Genomic DNA, 23512 nt, shown 5'->3' on the forward strand with positions numbered 1-23512 from the left:
TTACCAAAGTTGACGTTAGAGTCATATTAACATCTCGTTTCAATGAAACATTTAAACCACAATATTTTTTAGCTTCTGTTAATCTATAAATAAGATAAAATTAGAAAAAAAAACACAAAAAATAACTGTGACGTAAATAAATTTATTTGGATTACAGTATAGAAATAATAAAATATTTCAGCCTAAGAAAAAACAACAGAGATATAGCTAACGTATTGTGATGCGATGTCGTCTTATATTTTACCTACACCTAAAACAAACAATAAATATTATCTATGATGCGGACGGCATCGTAACACTTATATATTTAATCTGTGGAAAAGTTTTTTTAAACAACTTGTTTACAAAATATAGCAAAGATTTTTACATGTGTGTATATAAAAAAAGGAATACATTTTTTTTTAAATACGGAAGACAGTGAAGATGCTATCCGGAATATACAGAATAATTTAAAAGAAAGAATACAAATTCTTAATTTGAATTTGTGCACGATTCGAAGAATGCAATGGTTTGACAGGTCGCTACTGGAGCCCTATGGACGCCTTCAAACTCTCCACTTTGGCGATGTAGGCTTTCTGGGCGTCCTCTTTAGATGTCCCGGACTTTTTGCTCCACGCGTCGAATTTAGCTTTTCCCTTCAGGTCGAACATTCCAGGTCTATCTGCAAATAAAACACACGCGTTAATTTATATTCTTTCATTTTATTGATACCGGTTAAAAAGGTCTAAGGATAGATACTTGGGATCGTGGGTCATGTACATTTATTATATAAAATTACCACTGCCGACAAATAAGATTCCGGAAAATGTGCAGCAGCGTTCTCCACAATACCAAACTGCGATCGTCAACCCGCCTGCCAAATGTGGCGATTATGGTATATCGCCCTATAGATATCTTATGGGAAGGCCTATGTCTTGCAGCAGGCGTCTATAGACTAAAACTATGACTTTATTATAAAGGATTAATGGTTATTGTTGTAAAAACTTTAAAATAGTGAATGTATAGTTTATTTGCTGTCAATAAATTTATGGTACACCCTATCCAAAAATAAATGGTTTCAAAAACATTTCATTTATTAAAAATAAAAATAAAAAAATTTTAATATTTATCAGATGTTTTGCTTGTAAATTACAAATCGTGTAAAGCGTCCTTGTTACGCAGATTAGATATTTATCAATAGGATATTGATGTGTGAAGAAACACAGATTAAAAAAAAACTTTATCAGACAATAAATATTTCTATGTTTAAAATTTCGAAATTATTAAATGAACATTCGTAATAATTTACTCTGTATATATATACAGAATGAATAGTGTATATACTAAATCACTATGCAGCAAGTGATCACTCTAAAATTCCGATATAATGTGACAAAACAATAACTTCTGGCAGTACAAAATCTGCATGGAGAAATAATAATAATTTATTTCAATGCGTAGTAATCAGAATATCGTCCGGTGGATAAAGTATCCAAATCCAGCAAGAGAAGTAGACGTAGACAGAAGAAGAAAAAGGAAACATTATGAAAATATCGGGTTCAACAAGGATGTGCATAGCAAACAACAAAACGTAATTGAAAGCTTTAAAGCAGTACTCCGTAATCGTCGGAAATTTTACAATTTTTCATTACACATATTTTTTATTTGAGACACAGTGGCACTGAAATTTATGGAAAGATTTTAGTGTGCGGTAGATGAAAAAAGGTTGCGGAGCACTGCTGTAGAGGAAACCTTCGACGGAAGACAAGCTAAAAGGACTTAACTACCATTTTCCGATAAAATACCTTTAACATCATTAAGGCTATTTTCCGCAATAAAGGCTTATTTAGGTATTTATTTTTACAAAAGAGAGTTTTATTAAGAATTTAATGACTCGACTGACTGCTTTGTTTCAGCTATGAATTATTATCATCTTCAGCTTTATTAATTTAAAAAAAAGATAATTAAAACTTGGCCACTACAGGCCAGTAGTCCAGGCATGGATCATCACCCCACCCCCCACCCCCTATAGGGGAACCGACGACATAGTTAAGCCCACGGATTGTCGCTGGATGCGGGCAGCGCAAAATTGGTGATCGAGACGATCTTTGGGGGTCGCATGTGTCTTGGAGAAGGCGGCTATAGCCTGATGTGAAGATGATGAAATACAGTCATGTGGGTTGACTTCTAAAGAATACTAAAACTCTATTTTAACGCTACTAATAATTGTAATACTATCGTAAAGTCATACAAAACAATCACGAACGTACGCGGAAAGTGGACTCTGGAACACCCGTAACCTTCTCTTGACCGGAATACAAATGACAAATTTAATATAATATCCTTTCCTTACAACACTTTTTCTTTTTCGGACCTACCCATTTAGAATTTTTTATAATTTTTACTTTCAAAATGTTAACAACAAGCAACTGGTATATCCAAAACAGAAGTTCAGGTTAAAAAAGTCATTGATACACGAACACCTACCGCATTCAATGTTCAAAAGTCACACAGAATAAATACATTTAAAAAACTTTTAAGTTAAACGGTTTTTTGATACCCATATTAGTGGTGGTTGTGGAAAAATATGTACCTAGTCCGCCATATTGGAACGGCGTCCATCTTGAATTTTAAATTTTTACATAATCATCGTGTTTTACTAGTGTAGCCCTTTCATTTGATACCCATATTGAGGGGGTTAAGGAAAAATACGTAATTCGCCATTTTGTATCGGCAGCCATCTTAGATTTATAATGTTATTGATTTTATTATATTGTATTGTCATCTAAATTAAATGTGTGTACCAAATTTCAGATCAATCTGACAACGGGAAGGTGCTTAAATTTCAATTTCTAATTTTGATCCAAATAAATTCCGTACGGGTCGAACTAAATAAAACCGTTTAAAAACGCACGCTATTTTGCTACCAGCCAATGAAAAAAATATTACATTTTTTTATCGAATAATAAGTATAAGTTATTTAACGAATCTTGTTTAAATATGTAAATTTGTATGGCGTGTTGTAAGTTTGACCTTTTGACCGACTATTCAAGCGAGTACTTATTAACTTGAGTATACATGACGTCATCAAATGCATACACGTATATTTCGTAGAGAATACACAAACGAAATATGGATGTATGCAAAACCTGTGACTGAAAGTTATACATAGTTACTGTGACGTTGTGACAGCAAGAAAAGGACAAGAAAGACACAGGAATTCCTGAAGTGATTTTCTATCTCTTATAGGTCGAAGACATGGCCTCCACTTCAAAACTTAAAGCACTAGTGGTCATCTACGCCATGTGAATACTACTAACTTGCCATTCCATTGGGTTATGTCACTACCTCTTTATTTCTGATTTGATCTTGTAAAGAAATCTCGAACATAACCTTCACCATCTTCTTTTAAAAATAAGATGTAATAAAGTGATTGCATTGTATTAGCAGAAATACCCTCTGAAGTACTCCAGCAAGTGGTACAAAAGTAATATCATAATTTGATACGGCTACCATTTTATAATAAATTTCGAAATAAAAATCTGATTATAAAAAAAGATTATTTAAAAGTGTAACATTGATGGCATTATTTGGAAAATATTATATAGCATAAGTGGCCACCTTCCGAGTTGATTCATAATTGCGCTCGTATTTCACATTTCAGCTCACAAAACATTTGGCTCCTAATTGGCGATATCTTCTTAAATGTTAGCTTTTAAGGCTTGTAAGGTGTATGATTAGTTGCGATAAACGCATGATTTTAGTGGACCCATATCAACCAAAGCTCCTTGTGCAATCTGGGTCCACTGATTGTTAGAGTACATGGAGCAGGACTACGAATTTCACGCTGCGAATAAATAACAGATGCTAAAAATTTGTCAAATGAGCAATAACAATAATTCTACATGCTTGATGTCGCTTCATCGCTTGTCGGCAACTAATTATCTATATACCTACACTATAAATGTCAAAATAGTGACATTTGCCGCCATTTGCAAAAATTAAGGCACATTCAAATTATGACATTACTTTTGCGCCACCTGTTAATACGTAGATAACATTTCGATTCAATTGTGTATGTATCGTAATCAAACCTAATTGGAACAATAATGGAGGGGCCTTCAACACTAGTGTTCTTGAACTAGTTATTAATATACATGGTGATATATCGATGTATACTAAATTATGATAGCCGCATACCGATAACTTCGTATATTCTATTTTATCTGTAAATATTTCTGTAACTCCAGGTATAGCGACAATTGATTTAATATGTTTTTATGCGATCGTGATTAATAGCGTATCATGTTGAAATCACCAGATATACAGGATGATTGACAAGACATGTAAAACCTTTTATTGGTGAATGTATAATTATTTGCCATCGACTTACGTCACTTCAACTTCGAAATATCTTTAATCACAGACTTTTAAGATTTTAAAACTTTGATTATATTAACATTATAAGCAGTAAGCTATCACCGGCTATAACCGCTCATATGTTGAAAAGAGGCAAGAAAATCAATAATTGCTCTTTTAAATGAAATTTAACAATATCTAGTATATACAGTATATATCATGTAAATGAATCAACAAATGTAGCCACTTTCCATAAGTGAATGGTTTAAGAAATAATATATAACATAGTAAGAAAAAGTTATTATTTTTTTATGATAATTACATATTAAAATTAATTACTTTCTGTACCTAGAAGTAACTTGTTGGCCTCGGCTTGGGCCTTTACATAACACTCAACCAAACTCTTAAGTTACTTTGGCAGGACTAAAGATCCTTGGGACGAAAAATTTACCCATACCGAATAGAATCTAACCACTCGATCGGCTGTTTTAATAACCATTTATTTTACATTCTACCTCCATCGCCGAAAATTAGATTAATATTAAATATTATTAAAATTAATTATTGTTTATATCCTCATCCTATATATTTAGTCTCTAAGAGAAAAGTTTGTGATCATATTCGACCTCACCAGCTAGTATTGATCGTTAGATATACTGACATATCTTTAAGATTTTGAGTCCACGATATTTCGATTTCCGTATAACACGTTCATGTGTAAGTAATAACTATGTTTCCAGCTGGTTTATTTCTTTGTTAATTTGGGTCAATTTATAAAACTATTGAATAGATATTAAAAGCTTTAAAGGAGTGAACGTTTAATTCATTTGTCAGCAAAAACAATCAGAGCTTTTCAATTATTTCAAATCGACGTATATTAATTAATCACTTTGATATATGTTTTATTTTCTATCAAAATGCTGGCCAAAAACATCTGGCTGTACAAAGTCTCGGAAAAATAATAAACGAGAATTAACTCGAATGTGTAGTAATTCGAAATTTAAAAATGCCTTTTTCTACTACAGTATCATTACGTTATTTATCATATCTGAAACCATTGCTTTTGGATAGCATGTAGCGTACTTAAATTGGCAGAAAATACATTCACCAATTTATAGCTTTTACACCTATAATAATTTTCCCCGTATAACGTTTATTTATAGACGATATATTCGACAAGATATTTTGAATTTCTTCAATAACTAGTTTTACCACAACTGCTTACTAAGACTTAGTAGAAGAAGAGAGTCATTCCTTAAATTCTGCAGGGTTGTGGCAAAAAATGCAATAAATTAAAAGGTGTAAACAGGCAAACAAATAATGTAAATAAAAATGAAAAGAAATGAAAATTATATCAGGAATATTAATTTATTCCTGATATAATTTAATATAATTAGATAAACTGTGATGTGTTAAAACTGTGATAAATATATCTATAAGAGAATTCATAAACAAAACTCTGTGATAAACTGTAATTAAAAAGACCAAACTGCAGTGATAAGAATGGATGAATGGGATAGAATAGAAGAGAAAGATAGAATGTGATACATGGAAGAAAAGTATGGTAATAAAAAATTTAATGTGAAAAAAATAATAAAAGAATAATAAAATCCTTGTTCCCACACAAATAGGGGTGGAAGAAGAACTCAATAATGGGGACTACAAAATAGGAAAAAAATGATTCGGTTAAATTTGGTTATCCGATAAAATCAAGAGTCAATTATTAAATACAGAAAATGTAAGCATTTATTGATTTTCACAAATGCCGGTACGTTAACGTTTTTTATTCCATTACGGTATATACTTTCACCGGAAAGAATGCGGCGCGAATCGGCAAAAACCGCATTTTTTATGCAACAAAATCGCACCTTCGCTTGTACATTAAAACCTGACATGGTACTTCATTATTCTCTTAATATTTTTAGCAGTGGAGTCTTCAAACAAAAAAATATTTGCAGTAAAAACTTTTATATTCCATTTTTATTTAATTTTTACATCACGTGTAAATTCCAAATTTAAATTCAAATTCCATGTCATAAAAGCGATAAATAATTTTAATTTATTTTTGAACGGAACAGTTGGTTGATCAGAAATTAATATAAATTATTTTTTTATCCATATATTTGCATAATTGATAGGTATATTCAAATAAATTTACCCAAAACTACGAATTGGCAAACATTTCGATTTATCGAACATAACTATTTGCTTATATACTGTCTTTTAGATTTAGAAAATATCTATATTTGCTAAACCATGGATGCACAGACCGCGGCCCGCCGGTCGAATACTGGTGGCCCGCCGACAGCAAAAATAATACTCTCGTACATTCGAAAAATATTGAAATCTATTCCAGAATACAAGAAAAAAAATTTAATTACCTATACTTCTGGCGGCCGGCCCGCCATCAGTTCATGATTTGCCCGAGTGGCCCCTAGTCTTAATAAGTCTGTGCAACCATGTGCTAAACAGATTCCATATTCAAATAAAAATATAAGAAAGTTTGCAGTTTTTTCTTGGGAAAAAAAAAATATAAACAAAATACACATTAACAGGTCATTGATTACAAAGTCTAAAAACTTTAAAGGAATGATATATAGGTGATGCGTTGGCTGTCGAATACACATATGGTATAAAAAAAATGAATAGAGACAAGTAATCGTCATACAAAAACGTAATTGTCTAAAGTCTAGTGATGTCAACAAAATCAATTTGTAGATTCACATTCAATATAGAAACAGAAATCTTTTAAAAACTTTTATGCTTTTAGTCTAGTAGAGACAACAGTCAATTAAATTTTAAAATCAACTAAAAATTTAAATGTTAAAATAATTTCCTAGGTAAGAATTTTACATAAAGAAAAAAGATATGGTTCCTACATTATTTTAATTAATGTCGTAATACAAGAATAAACAAAACGGTGTGAAAATTCACACTTACTACAACAAAAAAGATATAAGCACCTTGTCCCTTGGCGTAAGAAGGAAGTCAGACGAATAATTTAAACGCAATTGAAGGTTAATTGTGTTTTTACCAACTACCAAGAAACAATGAAACAAAAAAAATATAGACAATGGACGTCAACGTAATTAAAAATATTCACTTTATTATCTGTATGTTGTAACAATGATATTTTATATGAAATACTTATGAACAAGGGGCCTTATAAAACAGGTAATACGGACATGGATTCGGAATTTCATAATATTCCGAAAACTGGAAATTATTAAGGTCACAGGAAACCGCTATTCTCTTTCTTTTTTATATACAGATTGAAAACCGCTATAAAGACTCCATCGACGGAATTTTTATTTGGAATTCCGTCATCAGTAGTTCTAAACACAAATTAGCTTTCGTTTATCTACACACTTATTCATCAGTACACTACTTCGACAACCTAACCTTTCCGTTCGCATTCAATTGCCTGTAAGAGAACGAATTAAAAAAATGAATAACTGTAATGAATATTTAAATAAAACAATAACCAATCTACCCTTCAAGTTAATAACTACAGTTGTACATTATTTTGCTTCAATATTAAAACTTTGCTGTAATATTGTGAAACGCTTACCTATTTCTATTTGCATAAACAGTCTTCCTACCAGCAGGAAAAATTGTTACCTATTGTTGTATACAGGAATAGGCAAGCCAGTGAGGATAAACGAAGGCCTCAATAAACCAAAGTCTAGCGGAAAGGAACTCAATTTCTCAAAAGTAATACTTGAATTATTTAAAAACAATTTGGTAGTTAGAACGGACAAAATTTAACTGCAGTAAGTAGTAAATTATTACATAAGCATTGGTAAAAGAAAATTTTTTTAAATAAATATTAGTAGTAAAAACTATGTGATAAATAATTTAAGTTCTAAAAAATATATGTAAGATATAAAAAAAGAAAAAAAAATACAAGGCCCAAAACTTGTATTCAGACTTGTATACAATAAGTATATTACAATGACGAATAAACGTCAGAAATAAAAAGGTGTGTATATACTAGACACGTCAAGGATTACATTTTCGTTATTAATAAAAAAATATTATGTTCCGGTGATTGTAATATAAACCTATATACAGTAAGATTATGAAATATATCCAATAGTTATATTGTAGTTCTTTTTTAATCGACTCTATTATTTGAATTATGAAAGAACATTGATACCTACACAGTAACATTTTTTTTTAATGTAATTAATGTCATGACTAATAATTTATTACTGAAATCGATAAAAATTAGAATTTTTTATAAAATGTCGATCACGTTGATATTCACCCTCTAGTAAAGTATGCTAGTAGGTCAATTAAACGACGTTTTTTATGTAAAGCGAGAAACTAGGAAAGTAGTATAAACTCGAAAGTGACTTGACGTTAAAAAATACTGATACATTCACGTGACGATATTTTATTACTGGTTGTCAAGAAGTAGATTCGTGTTTTAATTAACCATTATAGCAAAAAAGTCTGATGCTTATTTAAAATTCATACATTCAAAATGTTTATAATGTACGACAGTTATTGACGAGACATATATGTTTTGCCTCTGCAACATTGCTGTGTAGAATTTTATACTTTATATGATTCATCACCACATCTGTAGATATCACCTATGTGACATTAGCTCAGATATATAAACTAAAGTATCATCCATATAAATTCTGTTATGATGTTCCCTATTAAAATGGCCAATCTACCTCCAGCCAATTTTTTTTTCTCCCCCTTGATCTTTTAAACATAGCGGATATATGACAATGTGTTATACCTAAAATGTAATGTTTGCTATTGTAATATTAAATTACCACCTCTAAATACATAACCATATTACAAGTGATGTAAGTAGTAATAAAATAATATGTATAATTAATAATAATAAAATAATATGGAAATGAACAAGTTAGGGCCATGTTTTGATGATTACACCATGGAGAATATTATATACTAAGTCACAAGGTTTGATACTAGAGCCACGAGCACATCAAAAGAAAATGTTAATACGTAGACAGTGGTATGTTCAAACTTTACCGGAACTATATCAATAAAGGTAAAACTAAGATCTATTCAAGTGTGATGTCATTGTATATCACACAAATCTAGTGGTATTTATTCAAAGTTAATATTGTGGGAACCACTGAAATACCTAGATAAATATTGATCAATGTATGATCTGAGGTATTTTTTATATCATCGTCATTTCAGCTGTAAGACCCACTGCGGAACATATATAGCCTTAGAGATTTCCAGAAGGAGCAGTAGGAAGTGGCACACATCCAGGATCTTAAGATGTTATTTATTTATGTGTTTTGAAATAAAAATACTTACTAGCAGGATCAGCGTCCCCAACTGTAGCTTGTTTGAAAAGTGCATACAATTCAAGCAAATCACCATCGCTTGGGAGTGATTTAAGATTCCTCACATCAGCAGCAGCTTGGTCAAATTGCTGAAATATAATTATTCAATATGAAATTCCCTGCTATTAACTTCAGATAAGAATTTATAATACAGCAAATATGAGCTATTCAAGTAGTGTACTTAAATACATTGAAATATATACATAGAGAAATAAATATTGATTTCATACTATAAAAAACTTTTTTTACTACATATAATAAATATATACCAATTACAGGATGTATTTAAAACCGTAAATGAAAGCTAAATTCTAGAATCATTCAAGCTTAATAAATATCCAACTTTCTCCTTTAGCGGGTAATTGGTGAAAAGAATCATTTGTTAATTTATTATAAAATAATATATTACTTATTTGTAGCATGCAAGTGTATTCACAATTATAGTGCTAAAGATGTACCGACAATATAAAAAATATCAAATTAAATTTATGGGGTATTTGAATTATTAAGAGAGTTGATTTAATATAATTATATATAAAAAAAACCATAAATAAAGTAAACAAAAGATATATAAATAATTATATAAGAAATAAATTTAAAAAATTACCTCCTGTAGCGACATGACGTGTTCTGTGTTGGTCTAATTAACCTATAACAAAAAAAACGATCGTCACTGGAGATAAAATCAATTTAATAGGTACAAAAAATATTACAATGTCCTCTGTTTGATAATAATTAGAGGTTATTTGAATGACGCGATAAAATAATTCTCGAAGTAGTAGGCAAAACACGCCACTTACTTAATAAAACAAAAATAGCGACTTATCCGCACCGGCACTGAGGATCGACTGAATAAATAAGTCGTACAACGCACCGCTATGACTCCGGTTAGAGCAACGAATGATGTGTACAGTGTTTCAACGAAATACGATAACTGTATTGAATGTTTTGTACAAATTATACTAAAAAACGTTAAATAATATTGTTTAAGGATTTTATGGCATGTGTAAAGACATCCTAAATCGATATATTTTTTTATGGCCCCCGTTATTGGAGGCCTCTCGTACCCCTAATTAGTTGGGATCAGGGTCTTTGTTTACAATTAAGTTTTTCAGATCTTTCATCTTTATTCTTCACTCACTGTCATTCTTCTCAATTTCTTTTATTCTTGCCTTATTTCCATCACAATATCTTTCATTTTGTTCTTTCATTCCTTCTTGCTTTCATCGCCTTCCTTCCATCATCTTATTACTCTTAGGTGGTTAGGTACATTTTTTTTTCTAAATCAATATTTGATTTATAGACCTTTGTATGTCTTATATATAACATATACTAAGTATATTTTCTTTAAGGTAAGCTAAGTTATAGAGACAGGCTTCTTAATCTCCGGTTATAAAAAAAATCGAAATAATAACTTATCTAAAACTATGTTCAAAAACTTTCTAAACATTAGAGATGTAATTTAAAAAATGTCAATTAAAGTTAACTATCTTTATAAATATTTCAACAAAAGAAAGAATTGTAGTCCATCTGTCCACAACCAGCTTGTTTTAATAATATGCCAATACATGAATCAGAATTTTTTTCAATATAAATGCACTAAAAATCAGCAGATATTAAATGTTATAAATATGATATAAATACAAAGAATATGTATATTCGTATATTTCTTGTTATTTACATTTTCAAAAATAAAATAAAAGATGCTAGTTTTACATCAGTGAATAATGTGTGAAGTACATAATCATTTTAATTGATTTGTTATTTCGTTTAAAAACACTAAAAATTTTCTGTGTTTGTTCACTTTCAGACTAAAATATTCTTTTAAACGATATATATGATACATGCTTGGGTATACGCGTGGTGAAATAAATTTATTTTATAAGACGTTACTGTGAAAATTGACTAACCAAAGATTTAAACACTCATAAATAATCTCGTCTTTGTCTTTCATTGTGGCAAATATACTTTGTTTCCATTTTTTATCATTAATATTGATTATGTATACGAAATTATTTACCTACAATGTAGTTTTCACATTTTTTGTATCTATGCAATAATTGTTAATAATCCTAATTTTTTAGAACTTTAGTGCGTTAAAGAACGTTAGGTATATCACTATGTTGACGAGCAAAGAATCATACATTCGAATGAATATGTTAAGAAATTATAGAACCGGCTTCTACATGGTTTAAGTAAAATAGGCAAATTTAAAATTGGAATATTTTTATTTGCACTTTTTTCGCATTTCAATACAAAAGTGCTTTCTGTAATAAACCAACGCTTCAATCTTTAGTAAGTGTGCATCCGAATGTCCGTAGTGAAATCGTCAAAATTCATAAAGGAATTATTAAAAATTATTATTGGTATGGTATTATTATTATGTGGGTATAAATAAATAAAACTTGAGATACTTCATTAATTAAATAAGAAAAGTTTAATAATGTCAATGAGAAACGAGAAAAACATTTAAGAGTAAAATGTCATTTACTCCTAATTTATTATAATAAATAGCTTATATTATGAACATTTTATGCATATTTGGATTGTAACTTCTCAGCCATTTCGATGTATTGCTTCTTGGCGTCGTCCTGAGAGATACCCTTGCGACCGCTCCATGCATTGAATTTAGCTTTTTCTACGATACCGCTTGGCTCAGCTGCAAAAATAAAACATTTTTACCATAACCTTCTAGTTATATATTATTCAAGACCAATGCTTACATAGGCATGTTTTAAATATTTACAAGAAAACGCATATGACATTCACGATAAGAAATAACCAATCATATTGGCTCTAATTTGCCGTTGCGTTCAAAATTATGCCGTAAATTGGACACTGTGAGATTAATTTTTTTATTAGTAACTGTTATATTAAAAAAATACTAAAATTGAGTGCCTAATCTTCATATAAATTAAACACTGACGTTTTTCTTTATTCGATTTCAATTTACATCTATATTAATAAACAAAATATATTTTTAATATATTAGCTATGCCAACAACTTTTTTACCAGAAGTAATTCGTCAAATTCGAATAAAAATAAATAATGTAACGTATTTCAGAGTATCTATTTTATTTATTCAAAGTGAAATAAATATTTAAATTAAATATGAATTTTAAATTAAATACTGGTCAATGCAACTATAAAACGACAACGTAAATCTGCATTGCATGAACTGTCAAACGCATGAAATTTACGTGTTTTCGTTTTTAGTGTTACGATTTTTTACCGTAAAAACAACAAAGTAGGAAACAATTAAAAAAATGATAACAATCGATCCTTTTCAAGTTACAGCCTGTTTAAAAGAATTTTGAATTTATTTTTAAATAATTTTTTTTGTAAAACCCTTAATACAGCAGTATTATCTAGAAACAAAAATTCGAAAATGCAATACGAGCAAAATTAAAAAAATTGGCTTATTCAAGAGCCACCCTCTTCTTCTGTGTAGTTTTATATACGAGATTTACTAAAATGGCCACAAAACAATGTTGCAATCTTGTTTCAAAATGTCTTAAAAAAGCTACATAAACAAATATACACTACAGTACCTGGCGATAAATATTGCACATCGGCCTTTGGATAGAGACAATAGGCTAATTTCATAGAGCGTTATCCCTGTCGCACGACTGACAAAACGTCACATAGGTAGTGTGGGACAGAGACAAAGCACTACGAAGCTGAAATTAGCCGATAGTCTCTTTCTAAAGATCGATGTGCAATACTTATCGCCGGGTACTATAATTAATGTACGTTATGTATTCTTGTTTATGTCATTAGATAGCTCATTTGTTATGACGTTTCTTTTCATATTTAATCTGTAGCAGTGAAATAGATTGTAAAGAAAATTTTTTGTCTATACTCACAGATGTTCACATCTCCGAACACAGCTTGCTTGTAAAGTGAGTAGAGAGCAAGGTTTTCGCTGTCACTTGGCTTGGTCTTCCAGTTCCTGACGCTATCGGCGACTTTCTTGAATTGCTGTGAATCAAAAAGTATATTCATGTATGAAGACAGAAAATAATTGGTTCTTAATTATAAGTGATCTAACTTGACTGATACATAAATATAATATAAAATATACTAAAAATGTTAATACACTTTAAAAGTAACTGACTAAATAAGCAATGTTATAATTGAGCAAATAAAATAATTATGTGTTAAAGTTACCAATTTGGCCTTTAACTTTTAAACATTTAATTTAAATTTATGTAAAATTGTTTAAAGTTTGAAGGCCAATTTTGCAAATTTCATATTATTTTATTTTCACACGGCTTTGGTTTGCATTTTAAAAATCATTGTGTTATATCCAACTGCTAATAAGATATAAAAAAACAATGATATTTTGTATTCAAAGACAAAGAATATAGTTATCCCAACTTCGTATTTATTTATTACGGAAACGTTTCTAATTTCAATTTTAAAATATTAAGTTTTTTTTTATAAATTAAGTTTTTACACAATTTTGTTGGCGGTGGACCAAGAGCATTAAAAAATTCCTCGATTGTCTGATACAGATTTGTTTTTTAAAACCGCCATAAACATAACATTACCTAAAGTTCAAGATATCTATGAGCCGAAAAATTAGGTTACCAGATATTTAAATCGGAGTTTGCAGATAATTATCGCAATTAATTTTGGTAGCCATGTGTTACGACCTTTGTAGAAAAGCATAAATGCCAGAAATTTTTGTCATCTAGTATTTTTTTCATTAATTATGATTTGTATCGCTAGGGTGTTTTGTTTACAATGTTGTTTTTTTGCGTTTATTGAGCGCAGACAGTTGAGAAAGGGATTGTCGCCTTTTGATACGGATCTTTTTTCTCTTTTTTTATCGTTACCATACAAACAGGTTTACAGGCTTAAAAACAACCAGTTTACAAACAAGTTGTTACATTTTTAAGTTGTTGTTTTCGGTAGCACAGTTTTTGTAGTAATTGCATGATAAAGAACTTTCTAGAGCTACTCACCTCGTCGAGAGACATTGCGGCTTATTTGTTTGGAATCTGAAACAAAAATTGGATACATTACATATTTATTTTAATAACAAACATGTGTTTATATTCCTTTCTAAAAATAAGATGTTTTTGACAGGATATAAAATAATTTACATTTTAAATAATGCTGTATATCAAATCATGGAACTACTTAAGAAAATCTATGTTAAGGTTCAATCATCAAACAAAAATAACTTTGAAATCAGTCACCCTTATTTATTTGTATATCTCACTATATATCTTGATATAAGAAATGTAGTAAGGGAAAATTATAAAATAAAGTTATATATCGTTAATTCTCATTTTAATAATAATCTATTAAAAATGTTTTTGCCATAAATATTTAAAAATTATATTCTATAGGTAGCCGCCAAAAACAAATATGTTATATAAAATAAAAGAATATAAACAGATCTAACAAAACCTTGTGAACTACTGAATAATATGATTCCATATCGTCCCTTTCTTATTCATTATGTACTTGTGCTTGTTTAACAATAATGAAGACATATTAACTACATAGGGTTACGACAGTAGGGTCAATGACCGTTTGACAGCGGATACTATCGATTTGCATATGGCTACCGGTAATGGGTTTCCGGTTTGTTTAGGTACAAAATAAAAACCATCTCTACCATCTTTGTGATTATTAAGATTGTCATAAATAAGGTTATTTTAATAAAAGCAATAAAAGTAAACTTTACTCAATGAAAATTAGTAATGATATGATCTTAATTTGATAAGATATAATATGATAAACATCGTAACGGATTTCAAAAAATGGTTGTATTTTAAATGAGGAAAATATGGACAAATATATATTTCTGTGTATAACGATTTCGCATTGCTATTTACGAGGACCACTTGTGTAAGTCTTAAGAAGAATTGATGAACTAAGCTCATGGTCAAATGTGTTCACCACGTTTTATCGTGTTTTAAATTGAATTGGCGAATAGTGTTAGTGAAATCATTGTACTGCGCTTTAGACAAACGGGTCGAGCATCCTTTAGCAAATGACCAAACCACATTTATCTTGCGAACAATATATGATCGAACCACTCAAAAACCTTCGTACTTTATATGTGGTTCAGCAATTACTACGACAACTTAACGGTCAAACTCTGGAAAAGCACATGAAAGTAACTTTTACTCGCACAAAATTTAATGTAAATTATAAAACTATTACAGCTTCCAACGATGCTATTACTCCTCATAATAAAGCCGTAATTAGGTACCTATGCTGATCCAGGGGTGGCTTAACCTAAAGTGCAGAGTGTGCAATGCACACGGGAGCGCCGCGGCGTCCTCGGAGATGAGTTGTATGGCCAGCGAAACAGAAATTTCCTACATTTCGCTCCGATTTCGCTGTATATATAAAACTTAAAACACGAAACGAAACATAAACTATCGCGGTTCGCCGCTTAATTTCGCAACAGAGATGTGCTACAGACAAAAAACAATGACTGTTGTTCTGCCGTCATAAGAGGAAAGGCCGTAACTAATACCACACTGTAAGCTATACCTACTTATAAAATAGCTCGTAGGAATATAAAAAAACTTTCTTGTTACGACGGCAAAGTTAATAGTTATAGCTGCGTGGGGATGTGGGGGTCAGGCCTAGGGGACGCCAGCGTTTCTTTGCTCACGGGAGCTACACAAGCTAGAGCCGCCCCTGTGCTGATCTTTGTTTGGTTACAAATTCGATGACCCTGACATGTTATAAATATGCAATCATTGGTTTATATTCTATGCCAAAGTTAGTAGAATTTACGTGGTAGAAAACATTGTGGTGGCTAAATAAAATAGGGTATTAACTCCGCCACAGGCAGAGTTTACAGTTTGATGGAAAAGAGCGGTAAATACCCCTCCCCCTCCAGTTTCGCTGTGTGCTAAGGCGTGGTACAGTGGTTTCGGTAGCATAATATCACTGATTTAAAATTAAAACCAGAATCCACTGAAGCTATCTTTGTTGAAGCAAGCAGTATTTGTCAATTACAAAAGAAATGCGGTTTATATAAATCATTTTCTTTACCACGTTCAACGACTTCTTTGCGACGTTAACATTCTACATTTTTGTATAACCTTAAATTCTATTATAATAAAATGGAAATAAAACTGTGAAATTACGTTTGCTGTAGGATTTGTAATTAGTTGAATAATAATAATAATAAATATGCTATAAAGGCTACAAGTACTTGAAGTTTCAAGGTTATTTTGAAATATTATAATTTTTAATTACGTTGAAAACAATTACAGTGAATTTTCCTGTTGGTAATAAACATTATATTTCTACTTTTTTGTTATTAAGATAATTAATGGGTTTTTTTTTATATTTTATTGCTTATTTTCAACGAATCGAATACATTCAATGGTACAATTGAACATTAACAATTCTAATGAAATTATTTAAAATAAATTTCAGATTTTAGAGTGGTCTAAATTATAACAATGACGTTATTAATTATTAATGAATTTTAGCGCTCACTTTAATGACTTTTATACTTTAATAGAATATATATTAGTTTATACGAAATCGCAAGAACGTTCTAGAACAGTGATTCCCAAAGTGGTCTATATCGACCCCTATGGGTCTATGACAACCTGCAAGGGGTCTACGTCAGCGAAAAAAAATTGGGGGTCCACGATAGTGGATCTCAACACATACACCGATAGTATCTTATAATATCAAAACATTTACATTATTTAAAAAGAAGTTTACATTATTTAAAAGTACCTATGAAGTAAAAAAAATATTATATATGTTTATAAAATTGTGGAAGTTATAGGATGTTAGTATTCGCTTTGTGGTCGCAATACATTTTGAACTTGTAAAAACCTGAGAGTCGCAGTCACAGAGCTTCGCTACCTTGCACTGACTTTCAATTCGTCACTCTATTAATACGAATGTGGGACAAACAAATAAATTTACAGGAAATCAATATCAGGTAAGTAGGGGGTCTACCCAACACGGAAAAACATGGCAAGGGGTCTACGACACAAAAAAGTTTGGAGAACTCTGTTCTAGAAGCTTCGAGTAGAAAATAAATAGCGTGGATATTGTTTTTACATTTCAAAATTATCCTTAACAAATTACCCAAAGGTATAGATAATAAATCGCAAATTTTACTCACCTGGTGGATAGGTCAGAAGTGAATTCAAGAAAGAAACTGGCGTGTTCCGAAGTCGCTCACACGTTAAATTTTCGCGGTAACACGCTTATCTCCACAAACGGATTACCGCAGGGCTGTCGCAGCGATAAGCTATCGCATATGCTATAAAACCGTTAATTTTCATAACGTTATTATCAATTTATAATTTAATGATAAGTTACATAATGATAAAGGTAATTTACTGACCGATATTTACCCTCCCTTCTCAGCTATATAGCTATATCTCTCTTCTAGAACTTCATAGAATCAGTCCCTATTGTCATTTCCACTTCAAGGAGCTGAATGATATGTCTCGAAAATCAGAATAAAGTCACAGACATTGGCCTTAGTGAGCCAAAAAAAAAACAGGAATGGGCAGGCCATGTTAGAAAACAAAGTTCCTAGTTCAAGCGCCTAATTGAATGGTCACCGTGGAATAAGAAAAGATCAAAAAGAAAAAAAAGGTCAAAAATACAATGAAGGGATCACATCGCTGTCCAAAACAGGGAATAGTGGGGAGAAAATAAAAGGAAAATTAATATACGAAGAAAGTTAAGAAAGGAAGAAAGATTGCATTATCTTCAAATATAGCTATATAATACAACAATGACCCGCAAAAATTATGTTTAAATACTGTTTGTCGTCTCGAACTTAACAAAAACTGCGGGTAGACATAACATTATGTTGTAAACTGGCGCGGAGTAAAGACGTGTGTAACAAGGGAGACAATAAACTATTATCTTTCTACCAGAGAATTATGTACAAAATATTTAATGAGATGTGGGTAGTAATAAAAAAATAAATCTAAGTTGGGTGATATTTGAAATTAATACATTAACAAGAGAATTATAAATCTGAGACATTTTGAGAATATTAGAAATATTGTTTTATTTAAACGCGAAATTCTGGTCGTTTTATAATGAATTGCTATATGCATTATTATTATCTTTTTTGTCCTAAATCTTTTCGACACGACTTCACGACTTCTATTAAAACTATTTTTGGAAATACCCATTTTTTTGTTTATATTTTACGTCTATATTTCTCCTATACTTCTTAATTATAGCAAAGTGTTAGTGTGTAGTGTTTCAATTTTTAATATAAAAAGATGTTCATCTATATTTTCACAGTAAGTTTGTTTATGGGTAATCAGGATTCATAAATGGAATTGAGACAACACCGAAAGTTCAATGTTCTACAAGCTTTTAAAAAGATATGTGTAAAGGATACAATGTATATATGTAAAGAATTTAAATTAGATTTACTGTCGAAATATGTAACATCCCTAGTTTAAGAAGTTTCAACAAAGAAAAAAATATATTTTTATTTATACTTAATTACCTTTATAAAGTGCAACGATTAATTTCATTATTGTAATAAATTGTGAAACAATCGTCTTATTTTTCTAAAGAATACAATGGTTATTAAAAACCTTGTAATATAAAATAATCTTTTGTATTTATTAATAACATTAAAATACTTCGATTGACAATTGTTTCATAACTGTATCATCATCACCTTCTTAGCCGCAGGATATCTGCTACTGGACATAGGCCTCCATTATATATTTCCAATAGGATCAGTTGCCCGAATTTAATAAATCACTTTCACAATATATATCGTCCTCATTAACATCCTCGCGAATATGTCGATGATTCAATTATTTAAACGGCATACATCTATCGCCTTCTGATGCCCTAAACAAGATCATCTGCCCCCCTGATGAAAGGACCCTCGCAATGCTTCCGGTTCCATTTTCTCCATTCTAGAACTTTAAGGCCCCTGTTCTCATTCTGCGCTCCATGTGGCCTATCAACAGTAACTACACGGTAAACTTTAAATAAATATTTATTTCAGAAACTCACTATGCAAGAGTGTTTTAAAGTTGAATGTTTAACTAAATCATAACATTCAACATCAAGAGATTCTAGTGAAAAGGACGGTAGAAAACAAACAGTAGATAAAAGAAAGGGAAATAAAATAACATCGGTAATATATAGATCATTTAGCCGTCTCGACCTACCGCGTGCTTTTCGCCAGGTTGAGCTGAATACTTTTCTGGTCCAGATGTTCACTGGTTACGGGGAATTCTCCGAGTACCCTCACATAGGTTTTAGCTCGAGGAGTTCCTCGTGCACCTGTGTCTCAGTTGTGGACCGTGGGGCATATTATGACTGACTGTCTTTATTTGCCCGGAACGATCAGATTGCCAGTTTCGGTTGCAGCAAAGGATCAATAAAGCAAAATATCGCTTCACTAGTGAACAACAAGTAGAGTCGCCAGACCAACCTAGAATAATGCCGGAAAGTCACAGGAGAAACCATCTGAAAAATATATAAGTAAGAAACAGAAAGTGACGGATATTGTAATTGAATAGCAATAAATAGTGATAAAATTGTGATTGAGGATTTAGAAGTAAAGCAAGTAATTAACATAGCCACACAAAATTTAATAAATAGAACGGAAGAATAACAATAGAATAGAGCAGAATTGTCATGTAGCATTCCTGAGGGAAGGCCACGAAAGCTAGGATGGAAGAAGATAAAGTACAAAAAGAAATGAAAGATTTTGTGATACATGAAAATGGAAAGAATGTGTGATATTGAGACTGAAAAAAGGTAAGAGATAAAATAAAAATATTATGCGAAAGAATAATTTTGTCAAAAAAGCCCCTGAGGACTTTGACAAGGTTGGAGAGGTCTGTAAAAACAGGGGATAGAAAATAAATAGAAAAATATATGTGTCAAGAGGTCAAGGATAAGAAATGTTTGAGTGAGAGATAATGTAAAAAATAAAAGAATAAATGCAAAAAATGTGCACGACTAAAGAAGAAAAGTAGAACAGAAACTAAAAAATATATACATCGAAACTAATATTTTCAGCTATTGTTTTACAGGTGATATTTTCCCCAGGAAAGAAATGTATTTAACTGCTTCATTAAACAGATTTATCTGTCTAGACCGAACGGAGTCATGTGTTATGTTCCAGATATCGCTAGAAGCATAGTAAAGCAGTCGAACTACAGCCCCTTTTTGTCAAAAAATACCTAAATGCTATCCATTCTTCTCTAGGCCGATCTCATTTCAGATGTCAGAACCGTCTTTAGTTCGATCATCTAGCAGAATAACTTTGTCTCTTGGGAACGATAAAACTGATTAAACTGTAGAGTAGATGTTTTAATAGCGTCATAGCAATAGATTAATAAGACATGAAATTTTATGCCCGAAAAGGTAGAACAAAAAGAGAACATAACATAAGTGAAAATATATATTCAATGCGATGAAATTTTTTCAAATTTGACAACCCTATCTATAGAATTAACATCATTGGGTACGAAAACAGTATCTATTTATAAAATAGCGCTATCAAATAAGTAATCGATAATAAATAAGCTTCGAGATAGCGCGCCTTCGAGTATAATTTATGTCAACTGTAATGCTATAATTTTCAAATGCATTATTTGAAATGGGAACGCGAATTTGAACTACTACTGTGCTTTCATATTTCCACTTAATTGGGCTTGTGGTAATGGGCATGTGTAATTTGTCGTTTAATAGTATAATATTAAATAGTATTATATATATGATAGGTAGGTAGCAAAGAACAGATATCCCCTTAACAATCAAGATTTCAAAAGTAGCTATACTTCAGTTTTATAAGATACATAGTTTTGGAATTTTCCCGACAACGAAAAGTTCAAACTCTCGATTTGCGCTTTATTATGATAGATTTCATTCAAAATATTGTACAAACACAGAACGTCCTATAATACCAAAATTGTTGATGACGGTAAATTAGCTGCGAAAATGAAGTTTTGTTGAGACATGTCTTAGAAATAAACGTGTCATTTTTAGGCTAAGGCAGTGATTCCCAAAGTGGTCTATATCGACCCCTAGGGGTCTATGACAACCTGCAAGGGGTCTACGTCAGCGAAAAAAATTGGGGGGTCCATGAAATGAAAATAGGGGTCCACGATAGTGGATCTCAACACATACACTGATAGTACCTATTTACTTACATCATACTATCTTATATATCAAAACATTTACAATATTTATAAAAGTACCTATGAAGTATATATTTTATGTTATTTTATTTATAGTTTATTTAATATGATGTATATTTTACATAACAGATACAAAATTTTATTTTGAGTAGTTTTAATTTTAAAGTCAATTGATAACTGTTTAAATTAACATGTGTTTTTACTTTAAGTTTTTAACACTAAACTTCACTACAGTTAAAAATTTACAGGAAATCAATATCAGGGAAGTAGGGGGTCTACCCAACACGGAAAAACATGGCAAGGGGTCTAAATAGCATATATTTGTGTGACTGATTAACTTTTGAACACTTGCCTATCTCTGTCTATACTACCATGAGTTACCTGGTCATCTCTAAAGGCATAAAATCCGCCATCAAAAAGGTTGTAAAAGGATAAATAAATACATGATTGTTCCATACGGAACGCTTTTTCAGAATGCTAGCTTTAACAAAATTACATGGCGATATATACAGATGCGGGAACGGTTCAAGAAGGGTTCCCCACAGTTGGGCAGCGTATGAATGGCTCATTGTGGTGAGCTTTATCAAAGTCATCCTATTGCTCTTTAGGTGTTACACGAAGTCGGTCTCTTCGTTTAACATCGGTCGGGACTCCCGTGTTAACATTGGGAAATAGAATAGGTAAAACAGATTTGGGTGTGGCACCTATACTTCGGATTGCAGAGCTTTGTTTTCGACAGGAAAAGATAAAAATCGAGGGAAAAACTCAATATTCATATATAGAAGTTTAGTAAGATGTATTTGATTAAGAAAGCTACAACTTAGATTGTAGTTATTCATAGACAATCTACAATAGCAATGTTGTATGTTTTCTTATTTATACTGACTGAAAATTAATCTATTTCTTTTGTAAGATATTCCAATAACGTTGACGATGACAATTTTTAGACCATGAGTTGAAGTGGCAAACAATTTCATGTTAATATCACAGTGAAAGACCATATCATTTAGAAATCGAAAATCATTATGTCATATTAGGAAAGTTGATATGCAATTATGATTTAATCCGTTTAAAACTTTTATTGAGACTCCGGTAAAAAAAAGATAATAGAAGATAAAAAGAAAACACTAGTGTTATCTATAGACTGTGCCGTTATTTTAAACTTTAGAAGTGATTTTATTCTTCTATTAATGGAATCAGGCGTTATTTTGCGGAAGTCCATCCTAAGTAAGAAAAGGACCAATTTTTAGCCACTTCCGCACAAGCAGTGGTAGTCGTGCAATAAAGTGCACCGCTCGATTAGTGCCAAACACTCTGTATTTGGCACTAATCGGTGTAATATAACTCCTGAAGATGCCCCGTGGAGGGGTGAAACACGTGTTAAGTGATTTAACGGTAATAGTTGTGTAATTCCCATTGTTTGCCGCATGCGCATTTATCAGCGGGCTGGCGGGCGGTGCACTTTGTTGCACGACTTCCACTGCATGTGCGGAAGTGGCTAAATATTGGTCCTTTTCTTACTTCTTCTATTTAACCAGCAGGCGCCTGCTGCAAGTCATAAACCTCCCCCAAAGATCGAAAAGACCGGACTTACGCCGCGTCAAGCGACTTGAGGACTTGAGAACCTCAGTGAACTGCAGTGAAACCATTTCCATCGAGCCATCCTTCGTACACGTCTG

The 23512-nt window shown here is 31.3% G+C and overlaps 2 protein-coding genes across 2 annotated transcripts; both read right to left on the reverse strand.

The window, feature by feature from the left end:
* Positions 1 to 122: 122 nt before the first annotated feature.
* LOC137930149 (acyl-CoA-binding protein homolog) lies at positions 123 to 10388 on the reverse strand. The gene is made up of 3 exons (XM_068773287.1): positions 10288 to 10388; positions 9652 to 9769; positions 123 to 661 (listed from the first exon to the last, which is right to left on the reverse strand). Exons 1-3 carry the CDS (start codon positions 10300 to 10302, stop codon positions 522 to 524), a joined length of 273 nt encoding a protein of 90 aa, XP_068629388.1. The 5' UTR covers positions 10303 to 10388; the 3' UTR covers positions 123 to 521.
* A 1755-nt stretch (positions 10389 to 12143) lies between these two features.
* On the reverse strand, positions 12144 to 17881 carry LOC137930150 (putative acyl-CoA-binding protein). The gene is made up of 4 exons (XM_068773288.1): positions 17810 to 17881; positions 14652 to 14687; positions 13548 to 13662; positions 12144 to 12339 (listed from the first exon to the last, which is right to left on the reverse strand). Exons 2-4 carry the CDS (start codon positions 14664 to 14666, stop codon positions 12212 to 12214), a joined length of 258 nt encoding a protein of 85 aa, XP_068629389.1. The 5' UTR covers positions 14667 to 14687; positions 17810 to 17881; the 3' UTR covers positions 12144 to 12211.
* Between the last annotated feature and the right edge of the window lie 5631 nt (positions 17882 to 23512).

Source organism: Battus philenor, unplaced genomic scaffold (assembly GCF_028537555.1).
Source record: "Battus philenor isolate CCGP_79_NKW_IND1 unplaced genomic scaffold, ilBatPhil1.0.hap1 SCAF_6, whole genome shotgun sequence".
Taxonomy (NCBI): domain Eukaryota; kingdom Metazoa; phylum Arthropoda; class Insecta; order Lepidoptera; family Papilionidae; genus Battus; species Battus philenor.

What these genes read in the sequence shown, in the direction of transcription:
- LOC137930149 (XM_068773287.1), bottom strand. An exon ending in TGGGGACGCTGATCCTGCTA is followed by an intron (nt 662 to 9,651) that starts GTAAGTATTTTT and finishes TTTTATTTGCAG; the next exon opens with ATAGACCTGGAATGTTCGAC.
- LOC137930150 (XM_068773288.1), bottom strand. An exon ending in GTTCGGAGATGTGAACATCT is followed by an intron (nt 12,340 to 13,547) that starts GTGAGTATAGAC and finishes TTATTTTTGCAG; the next exon opens with CTGAGCCAAGCGGTATCGTA.